Source organism: Gallus gallus, chromosome 1 (assembly GCF_016699485.2).
Source record: "Gallus gallus isolate bGalGal1 chromosome 1, bGalGal1.mat.broiler.GRCg7b, whole genome shotgun sequence".
In the NCBI taxonomy this organism is placed as follows: Eukaryota; Metazoa; Chordata; class Aves; order Galliformes; family Phasianidae; genus Gallus; species Gallus gallus.
The window spans coordinates 76,362,862-76,389,964 of NC_052532.1; the positions used below are offsets into that span (position 1 = coordinate 76,362,862).

The 27,103-nt window shown below is 43.5% G+C and overlaps 1 protein-coding gene and 1 non-coding gene across 2 annotated transcripts in view; both read right to left on the reverse strand.

The window, feature by feature from the left end:
* The window catches only part of OVSTL (ovostatin-like), a 37,449-nt gene extending 33,842 nt beyond the window's left edge, over nt 1–3,607 (reverse strand). The window contains exons 1-4 of the mRNA XM_040648410.2: nt 3,426–3,607; nt 1,688–1,871; nt 939–1,095; nt 98–150 (exon numbers count right to left, since the gene is read on the reverse strand). Coding sequence (XP_040504344.1) covers nt 98–150; nt 939–1,095; nt 1,688–1,871; nt 3,426–3,592 — 561 coding nt within the window. The 5' untranslated portion in view covers nt 3,593–3,607. The remainder of the gene's footprint in view (nt 1–97; nt 151–938; nt 1,096–1,687; nt 1,872–3,425) is intronic.
* Nucleotides 3,608–21,230: 17,623 nt separating this feature from the next.
* Nucleotides 21,231–21,340, reverse strand: MIR6606 (microRNA 6606). Its single transcript, NR_105474.3, has one exon. It is a non-coding gene; the product is annotated as a microRNA 6606 (primary transcript).
* Between the last annotated feature and the right edge of the window lie 5,763 nt (nt 21,341–27,103).

Sequence of the window (27,103 nt, forward strand, 5' to 3'; positions counted from 1 at the left end):
TTCTAGCTCCCTTTTACTCAATATACAAGTGAGAGAGTCTCTATGAGCAGTACTCCAAGATCATGCTCAAAAAGTCTTGACTATCCCTCTTACTTACTGTCTCCTGAACAGGTCTGAACTGGCTATCCAAAGTGACCACACGAAACATCACTGAAAAAGATGTAGGACAAAAGAGGATCATTTAATTTGGTAGTGGTAAGTATCTTTCAATGTATAACTGAAACAAAATTTGTGCAGGCTTTTAGGAAGAACCAATGAGTCCTCAGAGAACTGGACACCTTATTATCTGAAGTATCTTTAATACTGACCAACATCTTTAAGGACTCATTACTTTGGAGCATTTCCTAAGAAACTATCTTTACAAACCAATTCAATTTAAAAATGAAAGACAGGGAAGAAAGCGCGCTTATCTAATTGTAAACCATGTGAAGCACTGAAACATGATTATACTAAAGATATAACTAACTATACCATAGATAGTAGTTATTTGAATATAGTAATGAAAACAGCTCTATGAATTAGATTAGCAGTAAAGTGTAAAGAGCTGTTGACAGGAAATTACGTTTTATTTATTTTTATTAATTCCAAGCTTAACCTATTATTTTCTGTATTCTTAAGGACATTCTTTACATGATTGATCTCAGTAAACACAACAGAACTCAAGATTTTGTAAATGAAATTAACTTAGAAAAGATAAATGAAGCCTACTCATTTCTTGCAATTTGGTGAATTGATTCTATTTTTCATTCTATTTTGATAAGGTCATTGTCAGATGGCAATATGCACTATCTAATGACAATTATGCACTATATGCTATACACTGCCATTGCAGTCAGCGGACTTTTCCTCCACAAGAGAAATTCTTGTGGAGGAAAATTCTTGACCCACTCTTGCACTCAGTTTCCTAGTTCACTAGCTGATTCCAGCTCCCCAGCAACCTTTTTGCCCTGGTTTGTAGATGGGCTTGTCTGTCTGGATGAAGAGAGTGTTATGCACATTCTCAATCGCCACTGATCTTCTCTCAGTTAAGTTGACTGTGTTGCCTTTGGCAGAGAAGGATATGAATGCCAGGGGATCAGAAGTAGCAGGAGGAACCTGGAGAGAAACAAAACCCCAGAAGAAAAGTGGTAAATGAGACATACTGAGGTGCTCTGATGCTCCAGGTTCTTTAGTTGACTGTCAAATGAATCATTAATAGCGTCTGCAAAGCCATGGGAAAACTCACATTGCCAGTGACAGTGCATTTTGGAATGTATTCTCTGGAAATCCTTTAATCTGTCATCGTACAACAAGATTTTAAACTATGTTCTGTCCTAAGCATTTCCTCATCTCTTGTAGCTACCTGTCTACAGGGAAGTTTCCCAGCCATACAGCCCTGTTCTAGAAGACCTAATCTTGGCTATTTTTCTCATACCTGTTCTGATTTTGCAGAGTCACAGAAAAGGCATGCACATGGGACAGCAATCAAAAGCATTTTTCTATCTGTGAATGCAGATGGAAAGCCATTTTCCAGTGCCTCCATGCAGACCACATGACTTTCTTTTTCCTCTCTTTATTGGCTGTTCGATTAAGTTATTTTTTTTTTATGTCATATTCCATGACTGCACTCTTTACGTTCTTGCCATCATTGACAATGACAGTGGCACTCAGGAATATTTCCAGCAGTGTTCTCAAAAAAAGAAAATACCTTGAACTCGCAGCACGTGAAGTAATCATTTTTTGTCACGAACTCCTCAAAGAGAGTTGTCTGTATATTGCTGTATTCCAGAACAACACTCAGAGACAGAGGCTCACTGAGACTCTGAAATTGCACACAAGCAGTCTGTGGAGAGTTGCTCCGCACCACAGTTGGCACCAGCAGCACATATTGACTGCAAGAGGATGAGAACAGATCAGTCATGGAGGAAAGCAAACAAGAGAGGAAAATACCACAGAAATATTATACATGTGAAAGAAGATGTGGGACCTGGGCGAAGACTCACTCAAACCACTGGGAGGATTTCCATTTATTTCAATTAGTTTTGGATAATGTTCCGAGTACAAATGACAAATTTCTGTTCCTCATTGTTCTTCGTGAGCTGAAGAACTGGCATCATTTTATGCAGTCTCTTATCCAGCATGATATTGCATCTTTCCATTCCAGGTATTTAGACAGTTCCAATTAATAATATGTCTAATTACCTAAAAGGCGTAAATGTCTTTATCCTCTCACAACCTATGTGTATACCTAAGCCTCTGGAACCTCCCATAAAAAAGAGTGACAATTTTTTTTTTTTTTTTTTTTTGAGATAATTGGCAAAAATACTAGTTAATTGTTGCAATGATTTTTTAAGTTCTTTTTCTCCGGATAGCTCTCCCTCCAAATAAGAACTGACATATCATAAGACAGTCAGCATAATGTAAAATGCAGAATATTCCAGGAAATGTTCCATAATCAATCTAGCCTGCTTGCTCTACTCCATTTCTGTTTCTCTCTTTGTTTCTTTCTTCCATTAGATATTTTTAGATATGATACCCTCTATAATTACTGCAGCCTTTCTTCCTGAAACTCTTCCTCTGTAAAAAACATTCATAGAGATTTGCTATATTTGACTAAGTTTCTGTTGCTGGCTTACTGTTCTCTGCTGTCCAAAGTGGTCTTTCCAAATAATGTATGACAGAATTAATGAGATTGGTGCGCATGAATCACACAAAATTTTCCAGATAATACGATCACTTCCCTTTTTCCCTCCATAGCTTTGCTTATTAATAATATACTTACTGTTATTTTCACTTGCCTAAGTTAGACTGTATGATATGCAAACACCAAAAGTAAGATTATTGAATCCAAAAGTGTATCTGAGAAAGCAAAACCATCTGACTTTCACAATGTTTTCCTTCAGCACTTTTGAGAAGGAGATTTAAGCTTCCTTGTTGGTGTATTTTTGAAAACCATGACTGAAATCTTCTGCTTTCATAAAGCCATCCACACTGACAGTGCTTTATAAGCATTCACAGCACAGCAGATGTAACAATAACGTTAAGAATAATAGTAACAGATTTACGGTTCAGCATAGCTCCCTGCTACCAGCCATTATTTGTCTTGAGGACCTCCTCATATGCCATGCTCTCTATGTATTTCCAGTGCATTCCAAACCTGATCATCACTTGCTAACCTAGCCTAGAATCTCCTCTAAGTCTTACCCATGCACTTCAGATTTAATCTACTCCAGTTCTAGGTTTCTGTCACTAAGATTCTGCAGAAGTTTGGTAATGGACATCATCATTCCAAACCACGCTTCAATATTAGATATTTTCATTTCAAACACACTTCAGTATCTAGTTCTTAAAAGCCCAGTGTATTACATAGCAATGTCCCAGAATAAATTAACTGAAGTGAAACAAACTGAACTATTGTCATAAAAGCACAAGGTATATTCTCTTACAGTTCAGAAGACACTGTGACAATCCAGCTCAAGGTGATAACACTCAGAAGAATCCTTGACCACATCTCTGTCCTTGAAGAAGAGAGTTTGATATCAAACGGACAGACTGTCTTCTGGCTTTTAAACTGTCCTGAAATGATGCTCCTCCTCCACAGCTTCAGCCACATTCTAACAAAAGATATCTACATAAAATTTGCATAGGTTCAACTTCCTCTCTCCTGACTCTCAGACAACAGCTTAGGTGAACTCTCATATTTCAAACAGATTTCTGAGCTAGCCAAACCGGTTCCTGTCTATTTCTTTTACTGATGCTTACCTCACTGATTATCACGTCATTGTCTGAAGTTTGCTCTATGTTTCAACCTGTTAATTTTTAATGTTGCTAAAGTATTTCCTTGTATTGTGAAGATCTTCCCTAGAAACATCTCACCAAGTAGAAGTAACCGTAACACAGTGCTACTGTATGCTTGCACTGGGATCTGGGCAGTAATAATACAGCATTAGACTCTATCTGCATTCAGTATGGTCCAGAAGAAAACTCCTAAACCTAATCTGGTTTTGTTACTGAACACAGCAACATTCAGCAAGGAATGCTGTCTGCTAGCTGTCTACAATTTTTGTAGTAGGATAAGTACACCTGTAGGAAAAGGAATGTTATAACCTTATTTTATATGTTCACTCATATGTTTGTCAGTCACCATTTCCCTCCAACTTGGCAGTTCCTATTAAATAACTTTTCAGTCTTTTGACAAAGTTTAAGTAAATATGATCAAGAAAGAATAATTAAGCTAGGAAATAATGAATTAATTTAGATTGAAAAGGACCTTGACATTATCTGGTTTAATATTTATTTTTAAGTATGGTTGTCTTCAAATCATGTCCAGTCAGGTTTTGAATATCTCAGGGATGAAGAGTCTACATAAGCTTTAGACATCTGCTTCTATGCTTCACCATCCATTGTGTGAAAATTTTTTTCTTGCCTTAAATCAGAATTTATTTTATTATATCTTGCATCCATTGCTTCTTGTCCTTTCAATGTGCACCCTGGAGAAGAATCTGTCTTTCCTATAAACCCACTTTACATGGTGGAAGACTGCAATTACGTTCCCTCTTAACCTTTTTTAATCCAGGCTGAATTAAACCAGATTGTCTCAGATACTGTCTTTGTTCCAGCCACTACCTATTCTGTTGACCTTCTACTGCCAATCTGCCCTTGCATTTCTTGTACCAGGGAGAGAAACCTGGATGTAGGACTCCATCTGTGATCTCACAACTGCGGTGTAAATGGGAAGTGTCAATTTCCATCCTATGGTAACTACATTCTTGTTAATACAGCCTGAACATAGAAAACTAAATAATCTGTAGTAACAGTAGACTGCATTTACACTTTTCTTTAAAAAAGAAAGAAAGCAAAACATAAAAAGCAAGGTGGCTGATCAACATGTGAGTAACTGCAGCCTATGGGCATCAAGAGTTTCCCTTCCTCTTCCTCAGCCAACAGGTGACAAAAAGGAAGGGAGAGCTGAGTATACTGTTTAAGTAATTAGGGACACAGAAAAGAGACAGGGGTGCTGAAAAAAGACTTAGTCAATGTAGAGTGGGCCTGCAATTATCTCAGTAGTAAGGGATATAAAGAAGGAAATGAAAATTGCTACAGTGATGTTGTAGAAATAGCTGTAGGACTGCTAAAGACAGACTATCGTGTTTACTTCTCATTATATAATACATTTATGCTAATAATTTGGTCATACGTGTTATTATTTCTGTCAGTGTAAGTAATACTTCAAACTACTCTTGTCTAACCACTTACCTACACAACTTTCCCGGAAGACTTATGATTACCAAGCTAGAACACAGCAAAAGTGCATAAGTTACTGCTGGAGCTTCTGTTTATTGCCACTGTGTTGCTAGTAAAAAATATTGCACAAGTCTTCCCAGAATGGCTTGCCACTAATGGGATAAGGCTGCATGGTAGATGTGCACACAAGGCAGACAGGCTGTGAGGAAAGCAGCTGCACTGGCTGCAATCACGACAGAATATAGCTAGGAACAGATTGCCTAAGTTTGTGTTTACAGCTTTGAAATGCCTTACACTCCCTATTATTTCAAATGGGCCATAGCCACTAAGTAATAGGCACAATGGACTTAAGAAAAGAGAAGGAAGAGGAAATCAGTTCTGGGGCTTTGGTGCAAATTGTTCCAGAAGCTCACCTTTTATTTAAGTTCAGCGAGCCTTTAGCATGACCTTAAGAAAGAGGTCTTAGTTGTGGAAACACAGACACTAAAAAGGAAAAGATGAAGCTTTTGAAAAAAAAGCTATTTTATAAGACACTACATTCTGGTCAGTTAAAGAGCACATGGTTCACTGGAAACTTGCCATTGAATTAATTACTTCAGATAAATTATTGATCCCAGATGACATCTTCATTGTACCGATGTTGTGATAGAAAAACATAAGCCTGTATCTTCAATCACATCACTATGATGTTGGGGATAATTCTTAAGAAGACTACAGTGCACTGGAAAAAAGTTCCAGTTGTCCTTGGTAGGAGAGACAAAAGAAGCTTTGGGTTGTATGACAGAGAAGCTAGGAGCAGGAGGGGAATAATCATCTGGAAGTACGAAGATCAGAATTTAACATGAGGGAGACAAAGGAGCTTACACTGAGCAGCTGTTACAAGATAGAAGATAAATCAATACTGTTGACCTTAGACTGGCATTGCTTTTTGTTGTCAACAGGAAATAGGTAACTGAGATCATATTTTGCGTAGAAAATCAGTGAAATGAGAAGTAATGCCAAATGCACTTCAAGACCAAAAAAGGTACATACAAACAAGTATTACATGTATATTTGCTTTTCAAGATAATCACATTGTCTGATCTCTGGACACCAGACAGTCAAGATGTCTTCAGCTCATTCATCTGAGACTTCAGAATGTTTTACACTTTCTCTCTGTTATGAAGAATCATAGAATCATAGAATCAAAGAATGGCCTGGGTTAAAAGGACTGTAATAATCATCTAGTTTCAACCCCTCTGCTATGTGCAGGGTTGCCAGCCACTAGACCAGGCCTCCCAGAGCCACATCCAGCCTGGCCTTGAATGCTTCCAGGGATGGGGCATCCACAACCTCCTTGGGCAACCCATTACAGTGTGTCACCACCCTCTGAGTGAAAAACTTCCTCCTAATAACTAACCTAAACCTCCCCTGTCACAGTTTAAAACCATTCCCCCTTATCCTATCACTATCCACCCTTGTGAACAGTTGTTCCCCCTCCCTTTTATATGCTCATACGTACGCATATAGCTTTTTCATTCTTTCTCTAGATCTGAAATGAGGGTTAGACAGAGGATGATTTTTGGAGTTGTATTGGAAATACAGTTTTCTTTTAAATAAAGCTGACATTGCCAATTCATTTTACCACATAAGATGCATCTGTGCTCTTCTGTTTTACATTGGAAGAACATATACACAGCAGGGCAGTGTAAAGTCTTCTAACACAGAGCCCACTCACTTTAGGAGCCACTAAATTCTTTCATTGTGCATGTCTTCCATGTACACTCCATTCATTACAGCTATGATATGTCGCTGATACTCTAGTTAGCTTTTTTAGAGCATGTGAGATGTCCCTACACTGTCCCAGTATGGCTGTAGCTATAGAATCTAGCCATTAGATGGGAAAATAAAAATGGCAAAAAATGCCAATTTGCCATGTAGAACATCGTATATTCTGACAAGAGTGAATTCACATTTTAGTCAGTGCAAGTCTAAAGTTTGCCCATTTTCTGTTGTGTACTGGAAATACGTTCACTGGAAATATGAATGGCTTCCAGTAGTAGCTTGTCAGCAGTTCAGTGGAGGTATGAATAGCTTTCAACAGTGACGTCCTGGATTTTCCAAGAGAATGAGTAATATATAATTACTGTTTTCCTTTTGGTGGTTCCACTTTACATCTATGTAATGCTTAATGACTGAGAGTACTTTCTATGTCATGGCTTCACTTGAGATGAAGTACAAGCAATCTTTCATTCCCTTCCCTTCCCCTCCCCAAATGTTTGCTGGCAGAAGGCAGCTTGTAGTGCTGTTGATAGAGTATGTTGCATTATTTCATGCTAAATGATGTTGATATATTTATGTTATATATTTATATATGTATTTATATAGATGTATTTAAATATTAAGCATAGTAACACTGCTACATTCAGAAAAGTAAACAGAACACAGTTCTGTTTCCAACAGGAAAATTTTTTATAGATAGACCGTTAGTAAAATAACTTAGACCTGCCTATGAAAAAAATGAGGTATTGTAACCTTGTATGAAACAAAACACATGAAATCCCATCAACTTTTCTTGATCTATAAAGTCTAGCATTTACAGACATCCTCAGAAAAAAACTGCTGTGTTCATATGTTGAAAATTGAAGGACATAAAAATAGCAAGGCAGGCCAAGAGAGGATATACAAAAGACTAGCAAAGGCATTCAAAGCTAATAATCAATCTCTCTCTCTCTTTTTTTTTTTTTTTTAAGGGAACTGGGAGAATCCACAGGGAGACACGATGAAAAGGGAGAAGATGAGGTTAAGAAGAGTGCAGAGACAGTACAATTACTGTTATTCATTATTGGGTTTAGCTAATCTAATACATATTAAATACAAATGTGTTTTTAAAACTTGTGTGAAATAAAAATTTCATTTCTCAAAAATAACAATCATTGGACAGTGTAATTTTGATATGTCAGTTACATTGTTGCCATTTTTAGTTAGCTCAAAGTCTTCAACAACAGCATATTGCTTTTAACATAAGAGGCCACCACCATGTATTTCTCTTCATTCACTGAGGACAAGAACACATAACAAGGATCCTTTTAAATTGCAAAAATTATTTTTCCTGCAGTAGAAGAGTTTTCCTGTCATCACTGTTTCCCTTGTTCTCTTATTGAAATTGTTCTGCTGGTTTAGGTGGACATGGGCAGACCGATGCACAGGGCTTTAAAAAAGGCAGTGAGTAATTGAGTCAAAGAAACAGATTTCAGAGATTCCTCTTTGGAATGCCAGCATCTCAGACTTTGTATTCTATTACAAAGTAAATGTATTAAAATCAGCTTCCTCAAGATTCAGATTTTGAATAACCTTCCACTCCCTGTGGTTAAAGGGGGTCCATATGTAGTTGTTCAAAACCAAGAACAATAAGCCAGCTGCCGCACTAGCCCTTTTATCAGTAGCCTATTTCATAAATACCCTTATTTTCACTCTTTTGGAAACTTATAAACTTTGTAAGGTAAAGGAATATTTTGTAATCATGAGAAAACTGAGCTTGAGACCTGAAAATATTGCTATTTTTCCTATTCTGAGATGATCCTTGGTAACAGATTTCCCAAGGCACAGCCAGGTTGAGGTTATATCTCTTTTATGAGCCAGACCAGATTCCCACTCCTCCCTCTGGAGCATCAGCTAGAACCAAGCCATAATAGGCATCTAAGAGCAACAGCTGCCTAGCTGTTTGGTCCAAACAATCACAAAGACAAGTGGACTTCCACATGCATAGTAATAACTGAATATACTAATATACTAATAACTGAAAAGACTACAAGATTACATGAACTTATGGATAAGATGAAAACTACTTACTGTATCTTACGAGATGGCAGTGCTTCAGGAGAATCGGTAGTTTTAAGACATAAGAGATACATCAAGTATCATCTGTATTTTACAATCTGCTTTTCCCAGAGTTTTGAGTAATATGTGAGCAATGTCTCCAAAACATGCCGCACAGCTCTCAGAGTTTTAAAGTGTGCTATTTCTTCTAACAAAGGCTTTGCAGGCTGCTGAAAAAATCTCCTTGCTGATACAAAATAGTTGCAGTTTGCCACAGGTACCTTCTGTGGTATATGCTGTAACTCTGCAAGGAACAGTGCTAAGAGAGCTAACCTGTTAACAACAGGAAGCTGGAGAAGACTTCAAGAGTAACTCTTCGGGCTTTTGCATTTATCTCCATTCTGCCTTGAAGAGCCTATCCCTTGTGCAGGGATCTGGGAAAAAAGACTCTCCAAATCAGTTTGTCTACATCACTTTTTCCAGACAATGGGACCACCCTGAAGATCAGCTCCTTGATGAACTTTCATTTTCTGGGAGAAATACCTTATATTCTACAAAACTCTGAGAGGATTTTACAATCTTTCCACATCTGAGTACCTTCACACAACACCGTTGCCACAGGTACAGTTCAAATGGTCATCCTCCACTCCTTCAGCTAACAACTCATTTTCTGGGTATATCTGCATTATCAGATATGGAACAACCAGCATGGCTTCACCAAGGGCAGGTCCTGCCTGACCAAACTTGTTGCTTTTTATGATGGTGTGACTGTGCTGGTGAACAAAGGAAGACCCACTGATGTCATCTGTCTGCACTTTAGAAAGGCCTTTGACATGATCCTCCCTGAATATCCTTCTCTCCAACTTGGAAAGATATGGCTTTGATGGGTGGACTGTATGATGGATGAGGAACTAGTTAAGAGATCATACCCAGAGAGTGGTGGTCAACTGTTCAGTGTTCAGAGATCAGTGATGAGTGGTGTCTCTCAGGACTCAGTACTGGGACCAGTGTTCTTTAATATCTTAATAAATGACATCAACAGTGGGAATGAATGCACCCTTGGCAAGTTGGCAGATGACACCAACCTGTCTGGTGCAGTCAACATGCCCAAGGGACGAGACACCATCCAGATAGATTTAGATAGGTGCAAGAAGTGGATCCAGATGAACCTCATGAGATTCAACAAATCCAAGCGCACGGTCTTGAACCTGGCTTATGGCAACCCCGGCTACCAGTGCAAGCTGGGAGATGTAAGGATAAAGCACAGCCCTGCTGAAAAGGACGTGGGAGTACAGGTGGATGGTAAGCTGAACATGAGCCAGCAATGTGCCCTCCCTGCTCAGAAAGCCAACCATATCCTGGGCTGCACCAAAAGAAGCATGGTCAGCAGGTCAAGCGAGGTGATCCTGCCCATTAGAGTGTAAGAAATAAGGATGTGCCTCTTAATGTTTCTATTTTATGTTTTATGTTTTTATTGTGCTCTTTTTTTTTAATAGAAAAATATTCAAGATTAAAATCAGTTTTGTTACTTACATGCATGTGTCACATTATATGAGAGCTGCTCGTAAAGTAATGCATCCTGTTTTATTATGTTGGCCCACAGCATCAGAGGCAGATGTCAGTGTCATGGCAGTGGAGGTTAAAACTCCCCACCAATATCCCATTACATTTTGTTGCCATGTGGCAGATGGCAGCAGAGGGGCAGTCTGACAAAATGGTATTTGACATGGATGTGCATATGAAGCAAAGGTGTGTAATTGAATTCCTCCATGCAGAAAAAAATGGCACTGATGCTTGCTGAATGTTTATGGAAACCAAAGAGTGGGTGTCAGCACAGTGAGGTAGTGAGTGATCTGTTTCAGCAGTGGCGATGGTGGCAGTGGGTCACCTCCACTGGTGCAGATTTTGAGGAGGAGGCTCTTGCTCATTACTGGCAAAAATGCATAGCTAATGGTGGTGACTATATTGAAAAACAGCATTTTGTAGCTGTGAATTTGCTCTTTCAAGTAGTGTTATTGTGCTCTTTGTATCAGTTGTCATTTCCTTGGAAATAAATTGGAGGCATTACTTTCAGAGTGACCTACGCACATGCAGCTCAAGACAATTCCTCTTCACTCACTGAGGTGCAGGCAAGACACAAGGTTGGACACCCATGATCCAGCCTATCCAGATCCCTCTGTACAGCCTTCCTACCTTAAGGCAGATTGACAGTTCCTCCCAGCTTGGTGTCACCTGCAAACTTACTGAAAGGGCACTCAATTCCCCTGTCCAGATCATCATTAAAGGTATTAAACAGGCCTGGTCCCAATACTGCTACCCTTGAGGAACACCACTCATGATCGGTTGCCAGCTGAATTCAATTCCATTCACCACCACTCTCCGGGCCTGGCCATCCAGGCAGTTTTTAGCCCAGGGAAGAGTATACCTGCACAAGCCACGGGCTGCAGGAGGATACCACGAGAGACAGAGTCAAAGGTTTTATTAAAGTCTATGTAGACGACATCCTCAGCACTTCCCTCATCCACTAGGTGGGTCACCTGGTCGTAGGAAGATATCAGGTTGGTCAAGCATGACCTGTCTTTCATGAACACATGCTAGCTAGGCCTGATCCCATGGTTGTGCCTTGTGATCGCACTTCAGATGATATGCTCCATGACCTTCCCTGATACTGAGGTCAGGCTGACAGGCCTGTAGTTCCCTGGATCCTCCTTCTGACCCTTCTTGTAGATGGGTATCACACTGGCAAGTCTTCAGTAGTCAGGGACCTCCCCAGTTGACCAGGACTGCTGATAAATGATGGAAAGTGTCTTGGCAAACACTTCTGCCAGCTTACTCAGTACCCTCAGGTGGATCCCATCTGGTCCAATGAACTTGCGACAGTCTAGGTGGAGTAGCAGATCACCAACTGTTTCCTCCTGAATTGGAGGGAGGAGTTATTCATCCTTGTGTTCCAGCTCAGGGGGCTGACTACTCTAGGGATAACTAGTCTGAATATGGAAGACAGAAGTAAAGAAGGCATTGAGAACCTAAACATTTTCCTCATCGTCAGTGGTAATATTTCCCCACCATATCCAGTAAAGGATGGAGAATCTCCTTGGCTCTCCCCTTGCTGTTAATATATTTGTAAAAACATTTTTTATTGTCGTTAACAATGGTGGCCAGATTAAGTTCTTGCTGGGCTTCTTCCTTTCAAATTTTCTCTCTGCATACCCTAGCAGCATCCCTGTACTCTTCCCAAGTTGCCTGTCCCTTCTTCCAAAGATGGTAAATTCCTTTTTTCCTAGAGTCTCAGCAAAAGCTCCCCATTCATCTAGGCCAGTCTTCCCTGCCAGCTCATCTTATGGTACAGGGGTGCAGCCTGCTCCTGCACCTTGAAGATTTCCTTCTTGAGGAACATCCAGCCTTTCTGGACCCCTTTGACTGTCAGGACTGACTCATACCTTACTAAGAAGAAAGGAAAACAGAAGCACCAGCATTTCAGTCTCTCTGTACTCCCCAGTGGGCATTGACAACTGAAGGAAAACCTGAACAATCTTAGAACAGACTGTGTCACCTTCTGGTATGCTTGGGGACTGTGGCTGCTGTGGAAAAAAAGTACTGAATTCAGAGACCTTGTGACAAGAGTCAGTCAGTAAAAGGACATCCTATAACTGAAGGAATAAGTCCTTATGACCCTAGTGACACTGGTCACTGCTTGATTTCCCAAACTACCGTGAATGCCATCTTCAGCGTAACCATTATAATCCTGGATTACACTTTTGTGGGGCTAGCCATCTGGCCCTTATTCTTTCAGGCTGCATAGGAGGAAACAAAAAATGCAGTCCTCAAGGGAACATGAGAACTAGTCCTGCTGCATAACTCAGGACTGTCCTGGGCAGAGAGGAATGAGACCCTCCTACCACAGTTGAAAGAAGAGCTAGTACAGAGATGGTGCTGCAGCCGTAAGATATTCCCCTCAGGCTTTTGGATAACATTGCTGAACCACCCTTATAGAATGTGCAGGGATAGCGTAACTGTAAAAAATGATTACAGTTTTCACAATCTGGGGATGACTACTCAGTAATTAAGGAGCCACAATGCACAGCTCTCTGGATGACATCCTGCAACTGCCAGGAATCGGGAGTGGCAGGCACAGGCATGCCATGAGATGCGTGGACAAGTAAAGAGGAAGAAAAGGAAAACAAATGGAAAGCTGTCACAGAATGTATGCTCTGGCATCAAACACTGCGTCAAAAACAAATACTGGCAAACACTGAAGATAAGTGCTGAAGAGGAGGTAGACAAGAAAAACTACTGACAGAAGGGAGGAGATGAATTGACAGAAAGTTGGTGGACATGACTGTGGACAAACCTCCTGTCAGCAGGCTGGAGCTGGGCAATTGATATCCTATGTCTCAGGGACTCCAGGAGCTGCTTGAAGACCTGCTCAGCAAGGCCATGACACCTGAAACCTCCCTGCATTGTGTCGATGGAGAAGCAGCGGGCAAAGCTTTTCAACCAGAAGAAGGGAGGATCTCATGCTTTGTCATAGCAGCTGTGCATGGAGTCAAAGTCTCTGTAACTCGTCTGCTACTGAAGGGAGCTGTTGGTTGGTCTGTGGGAACCCCCGGCCTTGCAGCACTGGCCCTCCCTATCTGGTACCTGGTTGCTGAGGAGAGCTAAGAGGGCAAATTCTAGTGGAACAGCCCACTAAGTTCCTTTCCAGGCCAGGCCCCCTGGGGGCCCTGGGTTGGGCTGCCATGACTGCAATGGAGGGAAAGCATCCAGCCCCGGGCTGGCAGGGAGTAATATGGCTGGGATGGGGTGAGGGAAGCACTGTCTGAGGGTGGTGTGCACTCTGAGTGTCCTGGCCCTTGGCACAATCAGTGGCACAGGGCCTTCTGGAGCTGGCTTGTCTCCGAGCTGCACCCCTACCAAAGCCATCCCACCAGGCCCTGGTGGGATGAGCCAAGGCTTGGTCAGAAGTGGGAAGCAGCTCTTGTGGTGGAGATCCAGCACCCTGGGACTTGAAAGATGACTGGAGAGAGACAAGGAGATTTGCAGCATGGGCTAGGTTTCCAACTTAGCGGCTCTCTGCATTCTTTGACTTCTTTGTTCTGGACAGCCTGGATTCTGATGTGCTGCCTTTTGGCTGATTGAAAGTAGTACATTTTGAGTAGTCTCCTTCACTGATCTGTTTAACATGCAGCAAAAAGATGTTGCAAATATGGCTTCCAAGGAATTTAATGATTCTGAGTTGTGTTTGAGAGTTTGGTCTCCTCACCCTGCTGGAGAGCAGGAACGTGAATGTCAGTTAGTTGAGTTCCAATCTTTAAACACCAACTGTGAGAGTGTGTGTCCAAGTCACTGTACCTGTTTTCAACAAGTAGCACTAGTTGACAATTAGCTGACATGCGACACTGATTGAAACTGCAGTCTCAATGAGCTAGAGAAGAAGTGCAAGAGGGTCACAGTAACTCCAACATGGTCAGCGTTACAATATGGGTGAAAAGGGGTACACTTCTCAAACTTCTGGCCCATCTATCTAACACTGGGTTTTCAATTCTCTCTCCTGTTTTAAATTTTTACTAAAGTAGCCAGTTATCTAAAAATGACAGGGTTTTATAAATAAATGAAGGAAATGCTGTCTACAATCTGCTGAAAGCTGATCTGTTCTGTATGTTGCAATCTCTATAGAACTGCCTTTGCCTTTGGTCTTTTCTGCATTTGGCATATATGATTGTCTGCTTTGGAATGATATCCCTGTGACAAAACTGCTCACCTGAGTTTTCTTTGTCACAACTGTAAAGTATCGTCATCCAACAAAGGAAGGTTGTTCCATTGTTCTGCTGCTTGATATCTGGGAGGGTTCTGACTGACACTTGAATTACATTTACTATTCAGAATTTGCAGTAAACATGAGCTGTGCTTGTATTTACACAAGGCAGGAGAAGTGAGGCTGCAAGTATGTGACTATGTATCGGTATGACCTATCAGAGCAAGATGTGGCTCCAGTAGTTTCACTATTTCATGTGGTTTTATTTCTTCTGAAAATGTGTACTATTTTATGTTATTATGTATTATGTTAGAGGCAGTATTTGCAACTGAATCCCACTTTTGCCATAGGTTTGTGGAAATCATAGTGCAGTAGGTAAACTACCTGCAGCAGGCCGGCCACTAGACATCATCATCTTAATTTCTTTCTTGGCATAGGTGTTATCTAGAAAGGAATTGGTTATCTAGAGAGTCTCTGATGAGGATTAGAAACAGGCCTCAAATTTGAGACTAGATTCCAGGAGACCTAACACATAGTTGCACAGAGACCCTCTAGGCTGTTGGCAATGGCTGTCACCAGTCTGAAGTGCTGGACTGACTTGTTTTCTTACAGCTGTGAGCTTGGTGATGCTCAGACAGTGACTGTGTCTTTTTTCCTTATGCTGTCTCCTTGTATGACAGAGAAGTATTTGCCCTAGGCTGAACTGAGCAAAAGAAGAATATTCTTGCAGTGATGTTATTCGCTGAGTTCCACAGTGATTTGATAGCACCTGCAGAATTGACGCCAGCGGTAGACAGGGGTTATGTTTGTCCTCAGGTGACAAGTGGTCATGTTGGAAGCCTTCCCGATTATGGGAAGGTTTTTCTTTCCCATGAAGACAGATTTCTGTTATCCTGATCTCAACATGGACAAGAAAGGCTTTGTTCCACCTTACCCAAGAGGGTCAAATGCTAGGTGAGACTGACCTGTTTTTCCACATGGGCACTGAACAAAACAAAGACCATTTCCTTTTGCTCTGTTCCAGCCATCAACAAGCTGCTTCTGTACTCCCGACAAGGCAGGTTTCAAAGAGACTACTACCTACAAATACTCCTAATGCAGTGGAACTGGGATTTCACTGTTGGGGGACATTAAGACAGTCTTTGGTTTCAAATAATCCTGAAAAGAAATGGTGGCATGAGCATACCAGGCTCAAAATATATGATACCTTCTGAGCTGGTAGCTTTTGATTGTAGAGATCTTGCCTCCTCTCTGAGTGACTAATGGAAATGAACCACAACAGGATATGAAGTTGGGAGCTAAGAGTTGTGAAATATTTGCATTTCCGTTGGCTTTTTATTTTCTCAAGCCTGAACAGCAAAGGCTGCTTTTCAGAAGGCAATCCTGAGTAAAACTCATTCAGACAGGAATTAGAGCATTACAGACTGGTATCTCTGTAAGACTGGTTGATCTATCATGCTCACAAGCAACATCCAGCACATCTGAACTTTCTGAACATTCAAACATTGCTTTAAAAAAAAGGCCTGTTTTAAGTTAAATCATACACTTCTGCATCAAACTGGGAGAACAGTAACAGATGTACCAAACCTTTCTGTATCCCTGGAGCACCACATGTGGTTAATTAAAAGACCAGTGTTTTGTACGAAATTTCAGTGTAAGAAATTTCAGTTGTTATCTTGACCAATAGCGTATATTGGCATTAGTTTCTGAAAAAAATAACAAAACCTGACAGGAGGAGGAAGGACATACTGAAGTTGAATTGGTGAGGGACTGTCTGTTACAACTCGAAATATCAGCCAAGGAATATCCTTTTTCCTTGCTCATCTTTCAGGGTGAGAAGGTGATGCTAATGGATAAAGTCTGCCTATTTTTATGCCAGGGCCAATCCACCGTAAGAATAATAACAGGGCTCACTGGAATAGTGTGCGCCAGGTATTTTCAGAGATAAGCCTAGCTGCAATTGTTGACATTGATTCTAACTGGATGGAAATATTCATAGGTATTGATTTTGCTCTACCTTTATTGACCTTCTCTCTTCCTCATCAACTCTAAGACAAAAAGCAAATACTATTTCCCAACTTTCCCATGCTCTGGGTGCTATTTGAATAAGAGACCATTCATCCAAAGACATAAGTAAGCATGTATGGCATTTATCTAGCAACTGGTTCAGCGTTGAGATTCTAGAAGACTCTTAGAGAGAAAATTTGTAAGTGGCATGGGTTCCTTTGAAAAGGGAGGTGGGGTCCTCAGACATTTCAGCATTCCAGAAACTGCTGCCTTTGGTCTCCAGCTTTCTAAATGCAATTGTGAAAAAATCTTGGCAGGGGACATGCATGTATACCGCTCCCATCTCAAGCACCTGTTTGCAGAACAAGTTGGGGCAGAGCTAGGCTTGTCGTGCCAAGGACTCCTCCAGGTCTCCCTTGTCAAACACTGAGAATTGCTAATGACATAGGCTGGGTTTGCAGTCTCAGCTGAACTGAAGGAAGAAGTAATACTGGGACACTTGACTGCTGCAGACAAAGCAAACGGACATCTTGTAGTATAACAAGAATTATGATACGTGACCAACTTACATTGTGCCTGAATCTCAGTGGCTTATGTGGGACTCTAATGCTGTTTGTTTCACTTTCAACTGAAAAAAAATGGCAAATTTTTGCAGGATTCAAGTAGGAATGTTCATACATCTGCATGATTTACACCAACTGGAATTAGCTGGAATCTAAAACTAAATCAAAACTTGTAGAGATCAAAGGCTGATGCTTTTTAACCTTGCATTAACATTTGCTTTTAGGAGATGTTTCCTGATACTTATTTGGCTCACCTTGACATCATCTTTCTGAGCTTTTCTGGTGTATAGAATTTTGGATGCTGCACCAGAGGGAACTGATGGGAAAAATAGGTAAAATGAAGGTCGTGAAGATGGACGCACTAGATTATTCTGAGTTTTTTTCCAGAGAACAATAAATCTGAATTTATAAATGTACACATTGAGGAGTAGCTTTTTTAAAATGAAAGCACCTGCAGAGGTGTAGAATGAAATTGAAAAATCAAAGAAAAGAAGATAAACGTACTAGGTAGAAACTGTACTCTAAGATTTTATGCTTTGCTCCCCAATTATATAAAAAATAATATGATTTCTACAATATTTGTTATAGGAAAGCTGAATGTGAATCCTTCTGGAAGTGAAAGAAGACTTCTGTCTTAAGCAAAACTCATTTTGCTCTCATACCTACCAGTGCCAAGGTACATGTGTTCAGGTATTCTAGAAAGGAACAGTATTGCTGCACGAGAGAGATGACTGCAGCTGCTGAGTCATCATCATGTCTTTGGAGCATCTTTTTGATTGGCAGTAATTATTAATCATTACTAACTGAGTCTGGGTTGTGCCTTTTAAATCTTTGATGAGTAGTTTTTTCCTAAGGTCTTTTGCCTGACTTTTCCCTTGAAAGTCTGAGGAGAACTTGCTGACTCTCTGTGTTCTTTATTTTCCTGCTTGGGTATTTCATAGTTGCAACCCTGTTTCTCAGCCCTTTGTCACTGTATCTTTATGGGTTTAAATTATTAGTCTTCTTGTTTTCTAGTTAGTTTAATGACAAATTTCTGTACCCATTAAGGATGACATGCCTTTATCCCTTGCGACACTCTTTATTCAGATGCCTCTTTATATGTATTTCCATTCAGATGCCATTTTTTCCTGACTTAGTATTTCCATTCCAGTACTCTGCAGTTCAGAATCACAAAATCTTGAAATATCCTGAGTTGGAAAAGACGCACAAGGATCATCAAGTCCAAATCCTGGCTCCACACAGGAACACCCAAAATTCAAATCCCATGTCTGAGAGTGTTGTCCAAACTCTCCTTGAACTCTGGTAGTGGAGCCATGACTGGTGCCCTGTGGAGGCTGCTCCAGTACCCAGCAACTCTCCGGTGAAGAACCTTTTCCTGATATCCAATCAGAGCCTCCCCTGATGCAACTCCACACTGTTCCCTCAGGTCCTGTCACCGTTGCCAGAGAGAAAAGCCTGCCTGCATGCTGCTCCATTCCCCTCGCAAGGAAGCTGTAGGCCACCATGATGCTTCCTTTCAGTCTCCTCTTCTCTAGGCTGAACAAATCAATGGCCTCAGCCACTCTTCACACATCTTGCTTTCTGTACCTCTCATCTTGCTCATCTTCACAGGCTTTCTCTGGACACCCTCTAATAGTATTGTGTCTTTCTGATACTGTGGCACCCAATTTTGAGCACAGTGGCTTGAGGTGAAGCTGCATCAGCACAGATCAGAGCAGGACAATCCCTTCCCTCGACCAGCTAACTGGGTCTGATTCACTCCAGGGCAGAGTTGGCCCTTTTGGTTGCCAGAGCACACTGCTGACTCAGATTCAACTTCCTGTCAACCAGAATCCCCAGATCCTGTTCCATAGGGCTGCTCTCCAGCCTTTACACCCTCGGTCAATCAGTTTTCAGCTTTATGTGGTTGTTTATGCTTAAAATGGATTGAGAACGTTATCCACTTAGCCACACGTTAGGAGTCATTTTATGCAGCTGACCACAGAAAGAGCAAGGCAGCAAGGCAAGAAAATCTCAAAACACAGTCTGTGTAGCTTCACAGTGCTGTCTCCTCCGTGAAAGGGAGCTGAAATTCTGACATCTCGAAAGTGTCATCATATCCAGCTGCTCCTGGGAGGTACTTTAGGAGTACTGAAACTTGACACTGTAAGAGATCTCTCCGTGGTTTTAGTGTGGGGAAAATGATTGATAGATAGATAGATAGATAGATAGAGCGAGCAAAGATGTAATTGACAAGTAGAAATTGGCTAGAAGCCTGAGTGCAGAAGTCACTAGCTTTGAGGCCAGAGTGTTAGCGTTCCCAGACCTGATGTATTTCTGTGAGGGAGAAGGAGTTGAATTTTTAAAATAAGCATTTTCTTCTTCCATGTGTCCTGCTTATAACTGCCTGTAGTATAGACACCAACCACTGGGAATCTCATAAGGGAAATGGGCTGTCCATGGATGCTCTTAGTGATACCTGCTGCCACCTTCTGCTCGGTAGGCCATCCAGAGGTATCAGATGTTCCCATGTGGCAAAGTTTTTCCCAAAACCATCACTGAGGGCATCAACAGAGTTATGGTTCTTGTGTGTTTGTTTGTTTGTTTGTTTTCCAGAATTATTAGTAGAAGAAGAAGTCTTAACTCTTATGCCCCAGATTGGATGGGATTTTGTTTTCCCGGAGCAAGTGGCAAGTGGTCAGGTCCCAGCTTTCTTTTCAGAGAAGTAGCACTGCTGCTGTCTCCCTGTAGTGCTTTTTACTTACTCTGAACCTACTTTTTGACAAACAAATGGACTCAGTTCTATGTGAGCTGAGGCAAAACCTAAGTTTCAGACTTTTATCTTCCCAACAGCTATAAACTAGTGATAACCTTAATAGGCAGAAGACCCTTGTGGCAATTCAAGAACATCTTTTCAAGTTCTACTGTTGCATAAGAAATCTCCTACCAAATTTAGTATTTTACCTGAGCTGTTTGGATTGTATAACCTTAGGAATGTTGACTATTACTTGTAGAGGTAGGCTTCTTTTTTCCAGTATGCTAAGGAAATCTAGGAAATAAAATCCAGTGTAAGTTTAGGATACAGCCATCCTAACATTTATTAAGTTAAGAAATGTTTGTTGCCCAAGAGAACATCATGTATATCAGAGGCCTTGATTCATGGTCTTCTGCTAGAGGCAGCCTGAAAGGATGGAAAACAACTCCAGCTACCACCTTTCTTTAACAGGAACAGCCTCTGTATTTCATCAGGCTTCCATGAACACTTCCAAAGGTATCACTAAATAACTTGGTATGTGTGAGAATATATAGTGGATAATAAGGGGGAAAAAAAAAAAAAAAAAAAAAAAGCAGGGAAAGAGGAGAGTTTGGGATTCTCCTAAACTAGCAGCACTGTGGCTTGGCCTCGTACAGTCATACACTGGGAAAGCCACTGACATGGGAAAAAGGGAGAAGGTGGATGCAGAGGCCATCCCTGAGCTCATTGAAAGTGGTGGGAGTGGGGATGATATCACAAGCAGGGAGGTGAGGTCGCAGAGGAAGTCCCTTCCTATTGGTCCCGCCACACAAGGGGCACCTTGGTTCACACCAGGCTGATGAGCGAAGGGTCTCACCCTGCAGAGGAGATAGTCTGAACTGAAGCCCTTCCTCAGGGAAGCTCAGCCAGGGTAGGGAGGTCCTTTCTGGAGGACGTGGGGCAACCCTGCCACAGGCACCTCTAGGCTGGGCTGGTAGGAGCGCAGCAGGCAGAAAAGACCAGCAAGGGCCAGTAAATCTTCAAGAGTGAGCAGGAAAGACAGGCAGAGGCACAGGAAGATCAGGCTGCGCGGCATGGAGAAACCTATGGGAGGAATCAGCATACCCGGAACAGAGGAGGCCTGCACTGTGCCCGAGCAGAAAAGGGAGCCTGAGGCGACGTGCTCTGGGGAGCCCTCCACCGGCCGGGAAGCAAAGGCCAAAAAGAGTCGCTCCTCCCGCTCCTCCCGCTCCTCCCGGGCTGGGTTGCTCTTCCCTGTGAGCCGCATAGACAGGCAGCTGCGCAGAGGCCAGTTTGCCGAGTGCTTTGGAGCCGGGACTCCTGTCTACCTGTGCTACAGTGGGTGACGCACGAGGCCATGGACATGGCTGGGAGGATTTCCAAGAAGAGCAACCAACAGTGCATCTCTCCATGCCACTTGCGGATGGCTGTGAAAAACAGCTCTGTACTCAAGCACCTGCTGGGAAGCGGGCCCAAGCACCATGGCAGGGCTATCCCCCAAAGCCAGCGCATGGCCTCACCCTCCAAAAGGAAGAAGACCAAAAGGAGGAAGAGAAGCAGGCTGCACCTGCGCACACCACCACTGCTGTCATTGTCAAGTGAAAGCAGAAACTCCTGTCCAATATTGGCATGGCAAGGGCTGTCTCGTTTGCCAAATTATCCACTATGGTCCAACAGTTGAATAAAAGACTTTGCACTACCATATTGTGCTGGAGCATGCCTTGCAGGATGTTAGGCAGCAACATAGGGAGAGCAAGGCCAAGGGACTGCAATTGCCCGTCATTCAGGGGCAGGAGGTACCCTGCCAGTGGTCTGGTTTGTTGAACAGTCACATCTGTCAGTGTCTCAGTGGGGAAGACCCTGCAGAAGGTTTGCTCAGAACCCCTGACTGCCCTCTAGCTGACCCTCCAGGGCCTTCTTGCTGCCTTGCCTTTCCTGTCTGGATGGTTCCTGTACAGGAGCCTAAGCATGACTACAGAGAAAGAGAGAAGAAGGGAGAGGGATATAGGGAGGGAATGGGAGAGGGCGAGAAGGACAGGAAGAGAGACAGAGAGAGGAATAAGCGGGGAGAGAGATATAGAAAGAGGGGTGAGGGGGAGAGAGGGACGTAGGGACAGAGATGGAGGGAAAGAGAGGGAGGGAAAAGGAGGGAGGGACAAGGAGAGTGAGGTGAGACAAAAGGAGGGAGAGGGAGAAGGAGAGAGAGGCAAAGACAGAGCAGTGGGGGGAGGGAGAGAGAAGGAGACAGAGGGAGTTAGAGAGAAGGAGAGGGAGAGAGGGAGATGGAGGGGGAGGGGGAGAGGGATTGAGAGACCTTGTGCAGATGGTGGAAGTACACCTGAAGTGCAGAACAACCACAGTGAGATGTGAGGTACAGATGGTACCATATCTTTCTTGGGTTTTTCCAAAATATACAAATCAGGAATAGAAACCAGGCAAGGAGAAAGGTACACACTGTGAGAGAGATGAGGTTCAATTCTGTCTCAGATGTCAGTGAATGGCCCCATAACCACTTTGGTGATTACTCTGATTACAGTCTTGCAAATGCTAATCTTCTTACAGGTTTTCTTAAAGCCTAAGCTTAGCATAACTAACCATAACTGGCTTTCATTGTGGATCTTGTTGCTTTAAGCCAAATTCCGTGGATATGATATATGGTGTTTGAGACAGGGACAGAAGCCTGATCATGCCTCATGCAGTTTGGGAGATTTTACCTCTGACTGGAGATTTCCTTACAACCACTGTCATCATAGAGATCGCCTCATATAGCATCTTCCGGGTGAAGAAGGATGCTGTGGAAAACCTCAAAGACCCTTTCTAGGTGAATGTTGTCATCCAGTCTTTTCTCAAGGAGGTCTCTCTGATGTATTTCAGACACATGCTGGCTCTGATAGATCTCTGCTCTGCTACATGCTTTCTGAGAGAGAGGAGAGGAGAGGAGAGGAGAGGAGAGGAGAGGAGAGGAGAGGAGAGGAGAGGAGAGGAGAGGAGAGGAGAGGAGAGGAGAGGAGAGGAGAGGAGAGGAGAGGAGAGGAGAGGAGAGGAGAGGAGAGGAGAGGAGAGGAGAGGAGAGGAGAGGAGAGGAGAGGAGAGGAGAGGAGAGGAGGATGGGATGGAATGGAACAAGATAGGATAGCATAGCATAGCATAGCATAGCGTAGAACAGAAGTTGGGAGGGACATACAGGGCTAACAAAAGTTAAAGTACATTGACAGGCACAGACACCAGCCACCTTGCTAGGAAGCCTCTTCCAGTGTTCGAAAACGCTCACGTTCAAGAAAGTTTTCTGTGGTGGTACACCGGTAGGAAATCTCTATCCACGAAGCTGTGCAAGCAGTGCTCCATGGCCAGAGCCAGGATACCTGTGCACAGCGTTACCCAACATGTCCTCTGCAGCGACATCACTCGTTTCAGTCCACGAAGCGTATCGTGTTGCACTGTCACTTAGAACTTCCGTCAAAGGTGCAAAGAAGCATTTCTTTTTTTTGCACAAGTCTTCCTAGTCCCCAAGAGTTCTACCATCTAATACTGAGAACGCAATCTGCCTTTGTGAGCCTTCAGTACAGTTGAGCCTGGTTTGGAGCTCTCTCTTTTGCCAAAGTGATGCTGTAGCACTTTCAGCTCAGATGAATTACAAAGTGATACTCCTCCAAAAGTCATGCGGGCCTTTTAAAATGATTGCAGTGGGACAGAACGGACAATTGCATCATCTGCTCTCACTGCCTGCATGATGTAGCCCATAGAGTCTCGTTCCCTGATACGTATATAGGGATCCGAATAACTTGAGTTTGACCGAAAGGCATAATCTTGAAAGCAGCCAGACCTCACTTGTAGGTGTCAAGGAAGAAGAATTTGTTACTTGAGTTGGTGAACAAACCTTCTCGCTGCTAAAAATGTATTTGTTTATTCTTAGAGAGAGACACAAGACATTCTATAGAAAAGATTTGTTTCTCAGCCAGAAGTTTACATGATTCTGCTTCCACATTTTGATTGTTGTCACGCTTTTTTTCTTGAATGGAAAAGACTTGGAGAGCTCTGAATTCCCCCCAGAGGAAGGACTTAAATACCCTGTAATTGCCTCTCCTCTCCTCTCCTCTCCTCTCCTCTCCTCTCCTCTCCTCTCCTCTCCTCTCCTCTCCTCTCCTCTCCTCTCCTCTCCTCTCCTCTCCTCTCCTCTCCTCTCCTCTCCTCTCCTCTCCTCTCCTCTCCTCTCCTCTCCTCTCCTCTCCTCTCCTCACCCTTCCTTTTTTGCAAAACAATTAAGTGAATGAAGCACCTTCAGCTTCTCACTGCGTGCTTTTTCTCTCTTTCTGAAAGAGGTGTGTGCCTCCAGTTTCTCACTGCGGTGATATCTGCAGCAGCTAGATATACACATCTCTGACAGTCCCACTAGGCATCTGCTCACAGCTTCGGGGAGTAGGTGCCTATTAAGCCAGACCAAAAGCACACAGGACCAAAAGCACACAAAGTACACATGTAGCCGCTGGCCTTTGTGCACACTTGACTTCTACGTGCTAAGGACACGGGAAACAGCAGATATTCACTCCCGTCTTCAAGAAAGCCAATCTCATGACAGGCTTCTTGCGGTCCATCTTGGAATTGAGGCCTCTTCTCTGTAAGGCTCTACAAACAAACTCTGGCACACAGACATTGCCGCAGCAGCGTGGTCTTCCTGGCGTGCCACAAGGAGCAACGGAGGCGTGAAATTTGTTCTACTCTGAGCACAGCATGGCAGATTTTGTCTGTAGGGAATGGCTGAGACAGGCATTTTTTGCAGTGTTCAAGTTTCCTGGCTTCTAGGGACTTGTTCTCAGCCCCTGTTCTGTCGTGATTTCTTTTACCCTGTTCTCTCAGTTCGTGGCCTTGCTCCGTATGAGGGAAAGGAAAGAAGAAAATGTCACGGTGGGGCTAAATCAGCTCCTGTCGCGTGCAACGTGATTCACTGCAAACTATCACCAGTATTCCCCGCTAAACCATGTTCCTCAGTACAACGTCTAAACGTTTCTTGAATGCCTCCAGGGATGATGACCCCACCACCTCCCTGGGCAGCTCATTCCAGCACTCTCAAAGAAGAAGCATTTCCTAACGTCCAACCTGAGTCTCCGTGGGTACAGCTTGAGGCCATTCCCTCTAGTCCTACTGCTAGTGACATGGCAGAAGAGGCCAACCCCCAGCTCTCCACAACCTCCCTGCAGGTAGGTGCAGAGCACCAGAAGGTCTCCCCTGAGCCTCCTCCAGGCTAAACAATCCCAGCTTCCTGAGCTGCTCCTTCTAAGACTTGTGCTCCAGACCCCTCACCAGCTTCGTTGCCCTTCTCTGGACACGCTCCAGGGCCTCCATGTCTTTCTTGCCGTGAGGAGCCCAAAACCGAGCACAGCACTCCAGGTGCAGCCTCACCAGAGCTCGGTGCAGACGGATGATCACTTCCCTGCTCCTGCTAGCAATGCCACTCCTGATACAAGCCGGGACGCCAGTGGCCCTCTCGGCCACCTGGGCACACTGCTGCCTCACGTTCAGCCGAGCATCGACCAACACCCCCAGGTCTGTTTCCTCTCCGCAGTCTTCCAGCCACTCTGCCCCAAGCCTGGAGCGTTGCCTGGGGCTGTTACGCCCCAAGTGCAGGACCAAGGATTTCCTTCGTGTGGCCTCACCCCACAGAGCTGGGACATGCCGGCCTGGATGAGTTCTGATCCCGGTCCTACTCGGTGACATCACTTGCTTGCAAAGCAGGGAGTTGATGAGCAGCTTCCTGACAGGACTGACATTCGCTTCACAGCTGGCTCCGTAGGTCTTTGCCTCTTACTACCACTAGATGGTATCCTTAGCGAGCCTTTCCCCTTACTCTGCGAAGACCAATTTCATACTCTGACTGCAACGCTTCTGAAGTGACAAAGTCTGCACTTCTCTCACAAATCATACAGTGCCAGGTTGCTGCTGCTGCCTGCTGCCTGCTGCTAACGGCTGACTCAAGGGAACAAAGCTGAAGGTGCGTTCAGTATATCAAGCCCAGTTCAAATGCAAGTATTCACAGAATCACAGCACGGCTTCTGTGGGAAGGGACCTCAAAGCCCACCCACTTCCAACCCCACTGCCATGGGCAGCTCTGCCGCCCACCACGTCAGGCTGCCCAGGGCCCCATCCGACCGGGCCTTGGACACCTCCAGGGATGGGGCACCCACATCTTCTCTGGGCAGCCCGTGCCACTGCCTCACTGCCTGAGAGTGAAACATTGCTTCACAACGTCTCATCGAAACCTACCTTCTCTTCCTTGCAAGAAAATAAATTAATAAATACACATCAACATCAACATCAACATAAAAATTACCGCTCCCCGTCCCGTCGCTACACTCCGATAATGAGTCCCTCTCCATCTTTCCAGTAGCTCCTGGAAGGCCACAAGGAGAAGGCCAGAGCCTTCCCTCCTCTAAGCTAAATAACCCCAGCTCTCTCCGACTTTCTGCACAGCAGAGGTGCTCCAGCCATCTGACCACCTTCCCGGCCTTCTCTTTAGTTGAGGCTGAGCAGTGTTTGCACAGCATCGAGTCCTTCACTGTGCTTCTGACCACTCAGCTTCCCGGACAGCCATGCCAAGACTTCCTGCGTCGCTGAGACAGCACGCTTGCTTAACAGTCGCATGTCTCTGGCTCGTTCTCTGGAGACTGCTCACATGAGAGGCATGCTCTATTTAGCTGTGGTGACAGAACAACTACAGCACAACGGAGAGCGCCGGCAAGAATCTGCCAAACCCTCTCTGTACATACAGACAGGGAGCACAGAAGCTGAAGCAAACAAAACCCACCTATTCCTCCCTTCTTCCTCCCCCACTCCTGCGGTGAGTGGTGGAAGAGCCAAAGGTGATGGAGTGCACTGGGATTAGCTGGGAGGGAGTCCATGGTCTTCATAGCAGCTCGTGTGGTGCAGTGCTTTAGATCTGTGGCCAGGCCAACGCGGATAACACAGCAGTGTTTCAGTTGAGGCTGAGCAGTGTTTGCACAGCGTCGAGTCCTTCACTGTTTCTCACTG